This window comes from Heterocephalus glaber, unplaced genomic scaffold, assembly GCF_053883595.1.
Source record: "Heterocephalus glaber isolate CG9 unplaced genomic scaffold, H.glaber_assembly_v1.0 deba00001509, whole genome shotgun sequence".
Classification (NCBI taxonomy): domain Eukaryota; kingdom Metazoa; phylum Chordata; class Mammalia; order Rodentia; family Bathyergidae; genus Heterocephalus; species Heterocephalus glaber.
The window spans coordinates 20,548,991-20,561,635 of NW_028258325.1; the positions used below are offsets into that span (position 1 = coordinate 20,548,991).

Sequence of the window (12,645 nt, forward strand, 5' to 3'; positions counted from 1 at the left end):
CTACACCAGAAATCCCTCTGCACATCCTAATCTCAAACCCTCCCCTCCCTGACAAGCTGATGTTTATGGTAATTACCTTGTGGGATTACTTGATACTTTTCGTAACTAACTGTATATCCCTTAGTATAGCTTAGTCTTGCCAATTAAAATAATTTTGTTATCCTTTAAGTATTTAAAAATCTGTAGATTTGCTTCCCTTCCTCCCTTTCCCTACAACTTATCAGCTGGGATATTTGACCTTAGCATTCCCCCCAGCCTAGATTTTTCTGATTGTAAACTTATGCTGCTGCTCAGCATGTTCTTCTGTCCTTTGTATGTCTTGTAAATTGACAACTGATTCCAAGGCTTTACCAGACCCAAGTGACAGCACTTTGACATGGCTATAGGTAGTACAGTGTTCTTTTACAGGGAAGCACATACTGTCTGGTTGTCTCTTTGGGACTATTAATAGCTATTTCTGCTCATTGTCTAGAATTAGCCATTCATTGGTTGCAAAATTGTGATACTCTGATTATATCATATGTGTTTTAGTTATTAGTTGCAATGTTTTTATAAAGAGACATTTCCCTTCCTTTATTATTTGGTAACTCAGTGGTTCAGTTTCTACGGGAAGGCAGGATAAATGCCTTTTTGTTCACAGTTTTCAAGGTAATGAATTAGTTCCCTGTCACCCAAAAGTTTGATTACTCTATCAATATTTATTCTCTCCTGAATATGCCTTTGTAAAAAGGGATTAGCTCCTATTCTAAAATTAGCTCATTGCGTGTTCCAGAGCATATTTGTCGACTGTGGGTTCTCTTGTTTCGTCATGCATCAGACAGCACCTTGCTTTCCTCTGCTTCATCCTGTACAGATACTAATGCCATACAGGTCTTGTGGCATTGGTTTGTCCTAGCTGATTGTACTTTGGGTTTGATATCTTATCACTTAGTTGTTAATGATTTCCTTGGAATTTTGGTTTTTTTGTCTAATTGCTTAGTCTGTTTTCTTATGTGGAAATCAGGGAGATTAAATAACAACAAAAAAAATTCACTGCCACCAGTGCCATCGTTCTAGAAAGGAATTTAGTTATGGAAGAGTTAGTATGGAATTGGGAAGAACGTTGAAATTTCTGACTCTGAAGAACTGGTAGGTGATAATTTCATCAATGAAGATTTAAAAATAGAAGAAAAGGAGCAACGTAGTAAGTGGAAGATCGGATCAATTTTTTATTTCTTAGGTTTGGAATGCTTATGAAATACTCAAATAGAAATATCTTCTTAAGAACTATGCTTCTAGAATTTGATGAGAGAATTAGGTGATGAGCACTTTGAGAGTGTCCCAAGCCATTACAAATGGGAAAATGTTATTTATGGTAAAACTGTAGTGTGAAAAACCAGTATAGTAGAAAGTATATACTTGGAGATTAAAGAAACATTAATAATAAACATTTATGAACTAGTTGTTGCATGTATTTTTTATAAATATGCACAGCGCATACATTTAGCTTAGCAACAATCCAAAGAGAAATCCATTTTTCAAAGACACATTTACATGGATGTAACTGGTATTTTGGTCACTGATTGTAGATGTCATATATGTTGGATATAATATTCAGAGAATGGATTTACAAAATTTGAGTATTTTTCCTATTGGAGACCCTAGATAAATAAATTAAATATTCATCAGTTGTAAGTTTTTAAAAATTTTTGAGTAGACTGAAGTATACTATCACAGAAACTCTATTTTTAAAACATGTGAGAAAGTCTTCTCTCATGAGCTATTCAGATATTTCTAAGGTCCTATAACCTCAGTGCAGATTTTTCAAATAGTACTCCTATTTGGACATTTCCTTTTAAATTTTTCATTAGAGTTATATACCAAACCACATGATTTAATTTTAACCTCTTGTCTTTTCCTTTCCTATTTTTTTCTTTTTTTAAAAAAAAATTAGGCCAGTCTTCAGAGACCTGAGATTAGACTTGAATCACTAAAAGAAGATATTAAAGAATTCTTTAAAATATCAGGTTTGTAATTTTCCCCCTAATTCTTTAAGTATCCTTGGACTTTTAGTCACTTATTCAAACTGTGGCTGTGTATGTTACTATTGGGGAGAACTGGAACTGTCAGATATTGCAATAAGATAGAACAAAAATTCAGGAACACTGTGGGAATGACTGCTTCAATAATCAGCTTTAAATAGTGTTTGTCTTCCTGGTTAAAAACACCCCCGTGTGTGGGAATTATGTCCTCAGTTAAGTGAGTTGCTTTTAAATTTTCAGTGTGGCTTTTTCCTTCTACATTATTTTTCTGTTTTCTATTCTTCCAAAGAAAACAAAAAGAAAATCTTAATCTTTCTGCAGAGCAAGGAGAGAGTCTGTCTAAACCATCCCTTGCACATGGGAACTGAGATATTACTGGTGGCAAGTGAAAGGCTCTACTTCTGCTGCCCAGTTTCCTGACTAGTTAATTGTACCTAATTACTTGTGATCTATGTCAGGGGCTGAGCTAGTTTTGCCCTGCCCCTCGGCACATCTGCCATGGCATCTGTGGGGCCACAGCCAAAGATTTTGGCTCTCACTGAGCATTGTGAGAGTGGAGGAATGAAATCTTCCTCTCATCTTGAGCAAATGTGCAATTGTTTTACTTAAAAATAACTTCATGTTGATGACTTTGCTTCTCATTGTTAGCCAAGGGCCAAGTAAGTATGTAGGAAATAATCCCTTAATCTTAATTTACAGTGTCTGACACTTGACAAAGTTCTTTCACAAATGAATGTGATGGCAAAGTTTTAATGAGTTCAATTTCATTATGATATATGTTTATTTAAAAAAAATATGTTCATACAATTTACTCTCTTTTAAAAAAACAGGTTGGGAGAAGAAACTTCAAAATGCTGTTTATAGTGAACTGAATGTGTGAGTTTTTTCCGCCTATTTTGAAATACTGTTTTGTTTAGCTATACTAAGTAATAAAATCAATATTTCTAAGTACTTTATATTTCTATGTATATTATATTATCATTTATCATTAGTATTTATCTAGAATTTTAAGTAAGTTAATGAAATTAAAAATTACTACAATTGCCAGACATGGTGGCACATGCCTGTAATTCCAGCACTTGGGAAGCTGAGGCAGGAGGATTGCTGAGTTTGAGGCCAGCCTGGGCTACATAGTGAGACTCTATCTCAACCAAAAAAATTATTGCAGTCTTGCCTGAGAATTGATAATGAATAGGTGAGGTTTATTTTTTAACCAATTCATTCATTTTTTCCCCCAATTCATTCATTTTTAATAATTCATTCATCCAGTATTATTAGGGAATAAGGTATTTTTCTTAATATTTCAGATAACTGAAGCTTACTAACTTTTTTTATTGTTGTAATTTTGGATATTAACCTTTTTATAAACAGACCATTCTAAAGATAATTTCATTTTTCCTTTGCAAAATTGGTGTCATTATTAAGAACATCAATGTTTGTGTTTAATTTACCAACAGGGTAAGATCTATAGAACTGTTTGCCATTACAAAAAAATACATCCAGAACATTAGCTTTTGTAGTTTATCTCATTATTCATCACTGATCGAGTACCTACCATGTACCAGTACTATGCTAGGCACTAGGGATATTGTATAGAAAAATAAAAATACTCTTATGGAGTTTATAGTCTGCATTCTTATGTCTGCTGTTTTCCTCTTTTCTCTCTATCTCCTTTCTTTTCTTTTTTACTGCTATCACTTTGTCTGTTTTTAGAATCTCAAGTTTCTACTATTTTCTTTTCCAAGTTGCCTCTTCTAATCTCCTGTTTACTGAGAAATTAGATAACCTAGCTTTACTAGATTATTTCTAAAATACTCAGGTGCAGTCTGTGGACAAATGCTTTTGATACAAAATTTTTCTTAATTAGTGTTTTTACTTCTTCGCTTATTACCATCTTCCCAATTGGCTTTTGAATTCTTGAATAGCATCAGATATAAGTGCTGTCTGTTCATTGACATCGTCTGTGACCATACCTTTGGTAGTACTAGTCACCACATACATAGATGTATTTCATAACTGGTAAGATTTTTAATTCACAATATATAATATAATAGACATAATAATATAAGTATCTAGTAGAGAGGCCTATGATTTTACTCATGGTCTCTGAGTGGGGAAAGGTACACAGAATGTAGTTTGTAGAAAAAGCAATTTGGCAGAAATAATCAATTAGTGAAACTTCCTTAAAGATTAGATGGGATAGGTTGCTGTTTCTCATCCCAGAAATGTTTCTTAATGGACAGCTGAACTCTGTGTGTGTCGGCTCTGGGAGGCAGCTGATTTGGAATATTATTAATCCTCTGTATGCTCCTGTCCCACTTTAGACCAGACATTTCTTGAGACTTCTGTCTGTGATTCTTGATTATTGGAATATTGTTGTTTTGGTCTAGGTACAAGTCATAGGTCCTAGACTAATTTCAGTCTATCACGGTGAAAGATATTATCGAACCATTGTGTTTTCCTTTTGCCTTTCTGTATATAATTTCATACCAGTCTGGACTTTAATCATTCTGTTCCAACCGCTTTGGCTTTTTCTGTTCATTAAACATCCTAAACATTCCCACCTCACAGTCTTGTGTTTGCTATCTCTCTGTCCAGAACATTCTTCCCCTCATTCTTTGCAAGGTTGGCTCCTTCTCACTCTTGTCTTAGTTCAAGTATCAGATTCCCCACAGACCTTCACATTTTTCCAAATCACTTCTGTTTCATTGCCTTGCTTTCATTTTCTCATGGCACCTATTACTAGCTGATATTATTCTCTGTGTTTGTTTGTTTTCATAGTTATTAAATGTTTTCAGTAGAAGGTTACATCCCCGAGAACAGCGGATCTTTTCTTAATCACTATCATGTATTTAGTACCTAAAATGGCTCAAATATTTATGAACTAAATTTCTTTTTTTATAAAAAGTATATATTTTAAGTAAGAAATGTAATGTTACTTGGAAAACAAAGAATACATAATACATTAAGATTTTTAAATTTTGTTAAATCTGTGAATTTTTGTATTATATATTAAAACAGCTATTATCAAAAGTAATATTTGTTATTTAAATTATAAAATACATATATAATCATATAGATTAGGAAATTGGGAGAAATGAAATGAGTTGATATGTTGGTAAGTTAATGGATTTTTTCAACCCTAAGAATTCCTCTTGAAGTTATAATATTTATATGCTAGAATTGATAGTTATGATAATTTTCATGTGACCATTTGTAGTGATTACCACAATTGATGAATTCAGCTTGTCATGCACTTTAACTTTTAACGTGCAATTAAAATTTTAATTTGGAACTTATAAGAATTAAAGTTTCATTAGACCCTTGTACCTTGTGTAAATGCATAGATCTAAATAACAAATATTCTATTTAATTTATAATATGGAATATAGAGGTAATTAACTTCTTACCAAGAAAGTTAATTATCAAGAATAATTGGGCTGGGGATTTAGCTCAGTGGTTCCGCCACCTGCCTTGCAAGCGCAAGGTCCCAAGTTCAATCCCCGGTACCAAAGAAAAAAAAAGAGTGGTATATAATATTTAGCTGCCTCTTTTTGCTTGTAGGTATCCTTTACCCAGTCATCCTGCTGCACCTCCTGAACATCTTAAAGAGCCTTTGGTATACATGAGAAAAGCACAGGTTGGCTATGCCTTTTCATGTTATTTTCCCATGTCATATTGTATAATACAGAGTAAGATTCTTATTGATGTCAGCAGAATATATTATTCATTACATGAAAGACCAGATGAAAGCCACTAAAGTGTTGTTAATGGTAACTGCATATTTTTCCTTTTTGTTTTCAGTAACCAAGGGTCGTACTTATTTAACTATAGTAATCCTAGGAGAAAACATGAATAGAAGGGTAGAAAATCACTTACCATACTGGCTGGAAATTTAAAATATAATAAAAATATTAAATGACAATCTATTCTTCGTGACTTGTGATATTGAAAGAATAAAATCTAAATGAACTGACATTCTTTTAAAAAAAATTTTGACTTTCGAAAACCCATGTTACTGAAAAGTGTATTTCAAATACATTTGCTCTCGCAGCAGCCTGTCACATACATGCCAATGGACTAGCAACAATTAAGTCACTTTAAAAGGATAAACTAATTTAAACAATAAATCAATAAAAATCTGTTAGAGTAGAAACTCAGTAAGCTCCATCGCATGCTGCCAGCTCCTGTAACTATCGGTCCCATGGGCACAGCCCAGGGCACCTCCCCCCACGCAGCATGGCACTTGCATTTCCCCCTCTTAGTCTGGGTGGGGCTCTGTGACTGCCAGCAAGGCAGCCCTCTGGGGCATCACAGTATTGACCTTCTCTCTCCAGCATGGCCTCAGGAATGGATTTTTAAATCCTTTCTATTGTGAAAAATTTCAAATAAACTCTAAGAACACCCATGAACCTATCACTTGGCTTCAACTATTAGCATCATGGTTCTGCTGCTCTTGAAAATTTTCTGCTGTTTTAGGTTGCCATGTTCCACAGAAGTGGACTTTAGGCAGATTTTTATTTTTCAACTTTTATTTTCATTTTGAAAACTCTCCAAATTAAATGGAGGCAATGTAAACAAAAATATGGAAATATTTGAGGAAATATGTAATGCATTGCTATCTCTAGGTGATAGAGATTCTTAGGGCTAGATGATATTTATCAATTTGTCATAAAGCATAATAATTAAATAATACAGATATGGAAGAATTGTGTGGTCTTTTGTTGTAAAGATTTAAACTTAAGAAAACAAAACTAAGAAGATTAGGTCTAAATAATTTTTTAATTCCCCAAAAGAAAAGAGATTGTAATTAAAAATTTCCATGTTATAGTTTTAGAATATTAGAAATAAAAAATAAAACAAAAACTTTAGCTTTCTATGACTGAAAGGAGAAATAGGTAAATAATGTCAATTCTTGAATCCTACTGCTAGTTGCTGATGGTATATTGAATACTAGGTATATGTGTCTATACATATATATATATATATATATACTATATATGTGTATATATATATACTATATATATATATAGTATATATATATAGTATATATATATAACTTCTCTTTTCAGACTCACCCACTAGATTAAGGATTAGCAAACTATAGCCATGGACTAAATCCAGCCCACCATCTATTTTTATAGGGCTGGCCAGCTAGGAAGTTTTAATAACATGTTAACTGGTTGAAATATAAAAATCAAAATAATATATAAAAATTACTACCATGTACACCAACAGAATGGCCAAGTCAAATAATGGTGGGATTATGGAGTGAGCTGAATTCTTATACTTGTTGGTGGGAGTGTAAAATGGCACAACCACTCTGGAAAAAGTTGACAGTTTTTATGAAAAAATACATATCTCCTGTGATCCACAAATTCCATTCCTAGATATTTACGCAGGATAAAAGAAAACAAGTGTCCACAAAGACTTGTATAAGAACTCTCATAGCAGCTTTATTCATATGAAACCCAAACTGGAGATAGCCCAGCTATTTACCATTTGGAGATTAATAAGCTATTTCCTCACACAATGGACTACTACTCAGAAATAAAGAGAAATTACTCATGAAAGCATAATGTACCTGAATATCACAACATTATATTGAATAAAAGAAACTTTACATAAAAAGTATATACTATATTTTTCCATTAATATGAAGTTCTAGAATGGGGAAAATGAATCTGTGGTAGAAGAAATTCAGGAGAGTAATTGCCTCTGGGAGGTTAAGGGTAGAGATTTACTAGAGGTCATATGAGGGAATTTGCTGTGGATGATGGGTATGTTCAGTGTCTTAGTAATGATTTAGGTTGTACATAGTATGTATTCACTAGACTTCATGGAATGGCACACTTAGATATGTGCATTTTGTTTTGTGTAAATTTTACCTCGAGGAACAAAAATGAGCAAAAAATATTGAACATTGATTAATTATGCATGTTGAAATATTTGGGGAAAAGTATACTAATGTCTGCAACTTAGTTTGAAATGCATACAAAAACGAGATGGATTATTAAGTGGAAGGAAGACTTGATAAATGGTTTGATACATATTTGAGTAAGAATAGTAAAATATCAGTGGTAGAATGTAGGTGGTTTGTATATGGATATTCACTGATTTTTTTCACCTCTTATGTGTGCTTGGAAATTTTTATAATAAGCTGTAGGGGAGATAAATGATAAGTAAATAAATTGATAATGAAAAGAATATCTTGTGGCACAGGGAAATTCTAGGAATTAATAAAGTATACTTTACTGGAAACTAGTCATGCTCATTCATTTATGTATTTTTTTACAGCTGGTTTTGCACTATGCCAGAGTTAAGTAGTTACAGTAGAGACCTTATGGCCTGCAAAGCCTAAACTATTTACTATCTGCCCTTATACAGAAGGTCTGCCAACCCTTGCATTAAATTATTCATTTTTTAAGAGCAGTGACTTGCCTTTTATACTCAGCATCTGCCTTAGGACCTAGCCCACAGAACACGCTCAATAAATTTGGTCTCCATGTGACAGACATCCAGTTCTTTGGTTCTTATTCTCTTGGACAGTTTTCTCCTCTTTGCACTAAAGGTTTGTAGTCTGGACCTAATCACTGCCATCCCTTATGTTCTCCCCAGAACTTCATACTCTCTTATTCCTTCACATTTCTATTTTCGTTTGCCATTGTAGTCTTTAACCTGAGGCTACATCTTCTGTGTGCCTTTTCTTCCCAACTGTTAACCTACTTCTGGGGACAGTCACAAAACTTTATGTTAATAATTAGTCTAAATTCATTTTAACTTTCAGTGGATTCTGCGTGCTGCCTGCTAATACCTTTTTTTTCATTAAGTTTACTGGTACATTTTAGTTATACAATACGATGTCATTCATCATTGGGAATTTGTACCTTTACATGGTATATCTTGGTTCTTATTTTTTCCCCATTCCCCTGCCCTCCCTTCAACACCTCCACTCCTCCCTATTTACAAAGAATTTGTTCCCATTTTTTCTTTTTCTCATATTTTTTCCTTTCCCTTCTTTCCTTTCCCCTTTTTTTATTCTTTATTTAATATCTGCTTTCCATTTAGATTGTTCCAAAACTTTTCTATGTTTGAGTAGCTCCCAATTCTACCACTTTATCACTCATTTTTAACCTTTGCCACTTACTTTATTAAGAATATTCAGGTTGTTTCACTCAAGCTTCCATAGCTTCCCTCTTCATTGCTACCATATCTCTCTTTTTGCTCCAGATCTCTGTGATCGGCTGTCTGCTGTACATTTCTTCTGTGTGATCAAACTCCACATGTCTAAAACTGAGCTTATTATGTTTAAAATTATTATTCTTAAAATGAGCCTCTCTTCTAGACTTTTCTATTTCTCTTGGTAAATTACCATCACTATACTTGAAATATCTTCACTCTTGTTCCATATTTAAATAGTTCCTAAGTTCTATAACTTTTTTCCCTTTAGGCTTACAGTCTTCTCTTTTTTATTATAACCAAAGCTTTTACCATATTAATGATGATGGTGGTGGTGATATTGGTGATGATAACTGTTATTGAGTGCCTCCTTTTCTTAGACATTATACTTTAAGTTCTATCCTTATTTTATCCTTCCTAACTTTCAATATGTCTTTCTCACCCAACTCCTTATATACTATTGTCATAATCACTTTCTTGTTGCTAGGATAAAATACCCAAAACCCATAAGTTAAAGGAGGAAAGGTTTACTTTAGTTCATAGTTTGCAGAGGTTTCTGTCCATAGTCCACTGGCTCCAAGGCAGGGCAGCATGGCAGATGAGCATGGCAGAGAAGAAACAGTTCATGGCGTGGAAGACAGGAAGAAGGTAGCTTTCTTCTTTCCCTTTTTATTCCATCCATACTGCAAGCCTATTGGTTGGTACCACCCAGAATTATGTTATACTAATCAGTGGCTTAATCCAGAATCACATACCCATGATTTAGTCACTCTCAAAAGCCCCACCTATGAGCACATTAGGAACTAGGGAGACATCTGGATATAAACCATAATAACTATTAATGTTATTAACTTTCATTACAAGCAGATGAAACTTAATAATATATCTTACTGTCTTTAAATAAACCTTCAGTGTGCAACACTTGCAAAACAAGACTGAAACACACAGGCCAGGCATTAAGTCTTGACTTGTTGGTAAAATGTGAGTTCCAAATGGCTTCAGCACCCAACCACTATGGTTTTGTCAGTTACAGCCCACTTGGCTGGTTCCACTCACAGCTTGTGGCAGACATTCGACATTCCTGGTATCTCTGACTTCCTGGGGTCTCCACAGCAATTTAGGTTTCATTTCCACAGCTTCATGCATTGTGCTCTCAGGAGCTCCTAGCCTAGCCTTCCAGGTCTTCCTTTGAAATCATGCCTCTTTTACCCAACAACTCTTGCGTTTTGCCTGCCAATAAAACCAGCATCACATGGACAGCATCAAGCTCTGCTATCAGTGGAGGCAGTGTCCAGGCCCCCATGCACCATGACTGTAGTGATCTCTGAGTGCCTCAATGGCTGAGCATGGTGAAACGAATCCTGGGAAACTAATTCCCTAGGAGGCTCTTTCAAGCAGAGGTCCTAGGAACTCTCTTCTCAAATGAAAGTTTGGCAACTTTTTATCCTTGAGTCTGCAGTGGATGGAGTCTTGCTGTTTCCTGAGATGCCCTCAAGGCATCTTTCTTCTTGTCCATGTAGAAGGCACTAGGTTTCCTTTAATAGTGCTAATCTCTTTACCAGCCACACCTCCTTTGGGTCCAAATTTATATATAATTCTTCTTTGGCCAAAATTTAGGTTTTTCAAATTTTTCTGCTCTGTCTTTTGCCCCCAGTTCTCACTATAATTATGGCTAAAAGCTGCTAGTGGTACACATGCCACAGCCTGAACGTTGTCTTGAAATTACCTCTGCCAGGTTAATTAGTCAGTCACCCTTAGTATCCTCCAGAGTCTCAGGACATGAACAAAAATGTAGACAAATTTTTTTCCAGACCATAAAATATGGCCTCTATTCCAAATGCCAATGGAGACCTTGTTCTGAACTGAAAAATCTCCTTAGCCTGGCCTTTACTGTCTGCATTTCTATCAGCATTCTGATCCTCTGAGCTCTAATCAGAATCATACATCAAGCTCTGCTTACAGCATTCTAAGGCTTTATTAGCCAACATCTCCAAGCCTTCCCAAACTCCTTCCACATACCAATTTCAAATATTTCTAAACCACATAGTCAGATAAAGTTACAGTAACAACCCCATTCATAGTACCAATTTTCTGTATAGCTTTCCTATCACTGAGACACAATACCTGACACCCACAATTTAAAGGATAAAAATTTTAATTTAGCTATGATTTCAGGCTATTCAGTACAATGATTGGCAGACTTCAAGGTAGAAACCTAATGGTTGAAGGGCATGGTGGAGCAAAGTTGCTTAGTTTATAGGGGGTGGGAAGCAGAGCATGGGAAGAGTGCCAGAAACGAATGAGCAAAAGACCATATATAGTCCCCAAGGCTATGCCTCCATGACCCACCCAACCACACCAAGATCATGTTTTACTAATCTGTCAGGCATTTGTTAATCTAATGAAGTTGACATTTCAGCATTAATGGTCACAAATTGCATCTCTTCTCTGATGTTGTTGATTAACCCTGTTGAAAGGGATCACACCTCTTAAAATCTTACAGCTCTTTATCATTTCCAAACCTTATCACAGAACATTCTATTATAGTAATTTCCATATACATCTGACTTTTACTATATATCTTTTCAAAGAATTAACAGTTTAAAAACATTTTTGCATACCTGTCACATCTAGTACACTGATATTTATGTAGCAAGAATTTAGAAAGTTTATGTTGAATCAACAGTAAAGGAGCTTGCCATCTCTATTGTATAGTAGGTATATAATTACAATATTTATTTTAAAAATACCTGTTGAGAGACATTATGCTGTGGAGATGCACAAGCAAATTATACAGATTCCACCTTTAGGTAACTAAATGGGTTAGTAATTGAAATAAGACTTGAACGCAGTAGCTGATACACAAGATAGAAAGTGCTGTGTGATTAGAAGAAGGTGGCTAAGAAGTTTTGTAAGAGGACTGAGAAGAACAGGGTCCATGTGGTTTCTTAACATGTTGTTCTACATTCTTGATATTCAAAAAGAATTTTTAAAAATCTAGTTAGTGTTTATATTCCCCTTTTTTTCAGTAAATCATGGGAAGAAAATACTTTAGAACTGTATGCTGGAAAAATCCCACTCTTTTTAAATGAATGTTTTATGAGGTTTTTTAACCTCACTTAGCTCTTGATTGTGTTTTTGGCATTGGGATAAGGATCAGCTCCTTGAGGTTTTGGCAAGCTAAATAGGAACTGATTTTCTGGAGAGATAAGGTTATGAGATTTCTTTCTGAGAGATGCTGAGAGATGGACCACCAGAAAAAATTCTTATACACACTAGCTTTTCTTGTTGAATCAGTGTAATGTATTATTTTGAATACACTATATTGTTTAGAAGAGTTTTGAAAAGGCAGTACAGAGAATTCTTGTAGATTCCATACCATTTCTCCATTTTATTAACATTGTATATTAGTATTTACATTTGTTACCATTGATGAGCCAATATT

General features: G+C 34.4%; 1 protein-coding gene across 2 annotated transcripts in view; it reads left to right on the plus strand.

Annotated features, from left to right (window-relative positions):
• Positions 1-12,645, plus strand: part of Tbc1d19 (TBC1 domain family member 19) — a 116,346-nt gene that overhangs the window by 21,851 nt on the left and 81,850 nt on the right. Inside the window, exons 2-4 of one of the 2 annotated variants that reach the window (XM_004847179.4) lie at positions 1,934-2,006; positions 2,852-2,897; positions 5,586-5,661. The exons of the other annotated variant lie outside the window; for it this stretch is intronic. Of the exons in view, the coding sequence (XP_004847236.1) occupies positions 1,934-2,006; positions 2,852-2,897; positions 5,586-5,661 (195 nt within the window). The remainder of the gene's footprint in view (positions 1-1,933; positions 2,007-2,851; positions 2,898-5,585; positions 5,662-12,645) is intronic. 2 annotated transcript variants of the gene reach the window in all.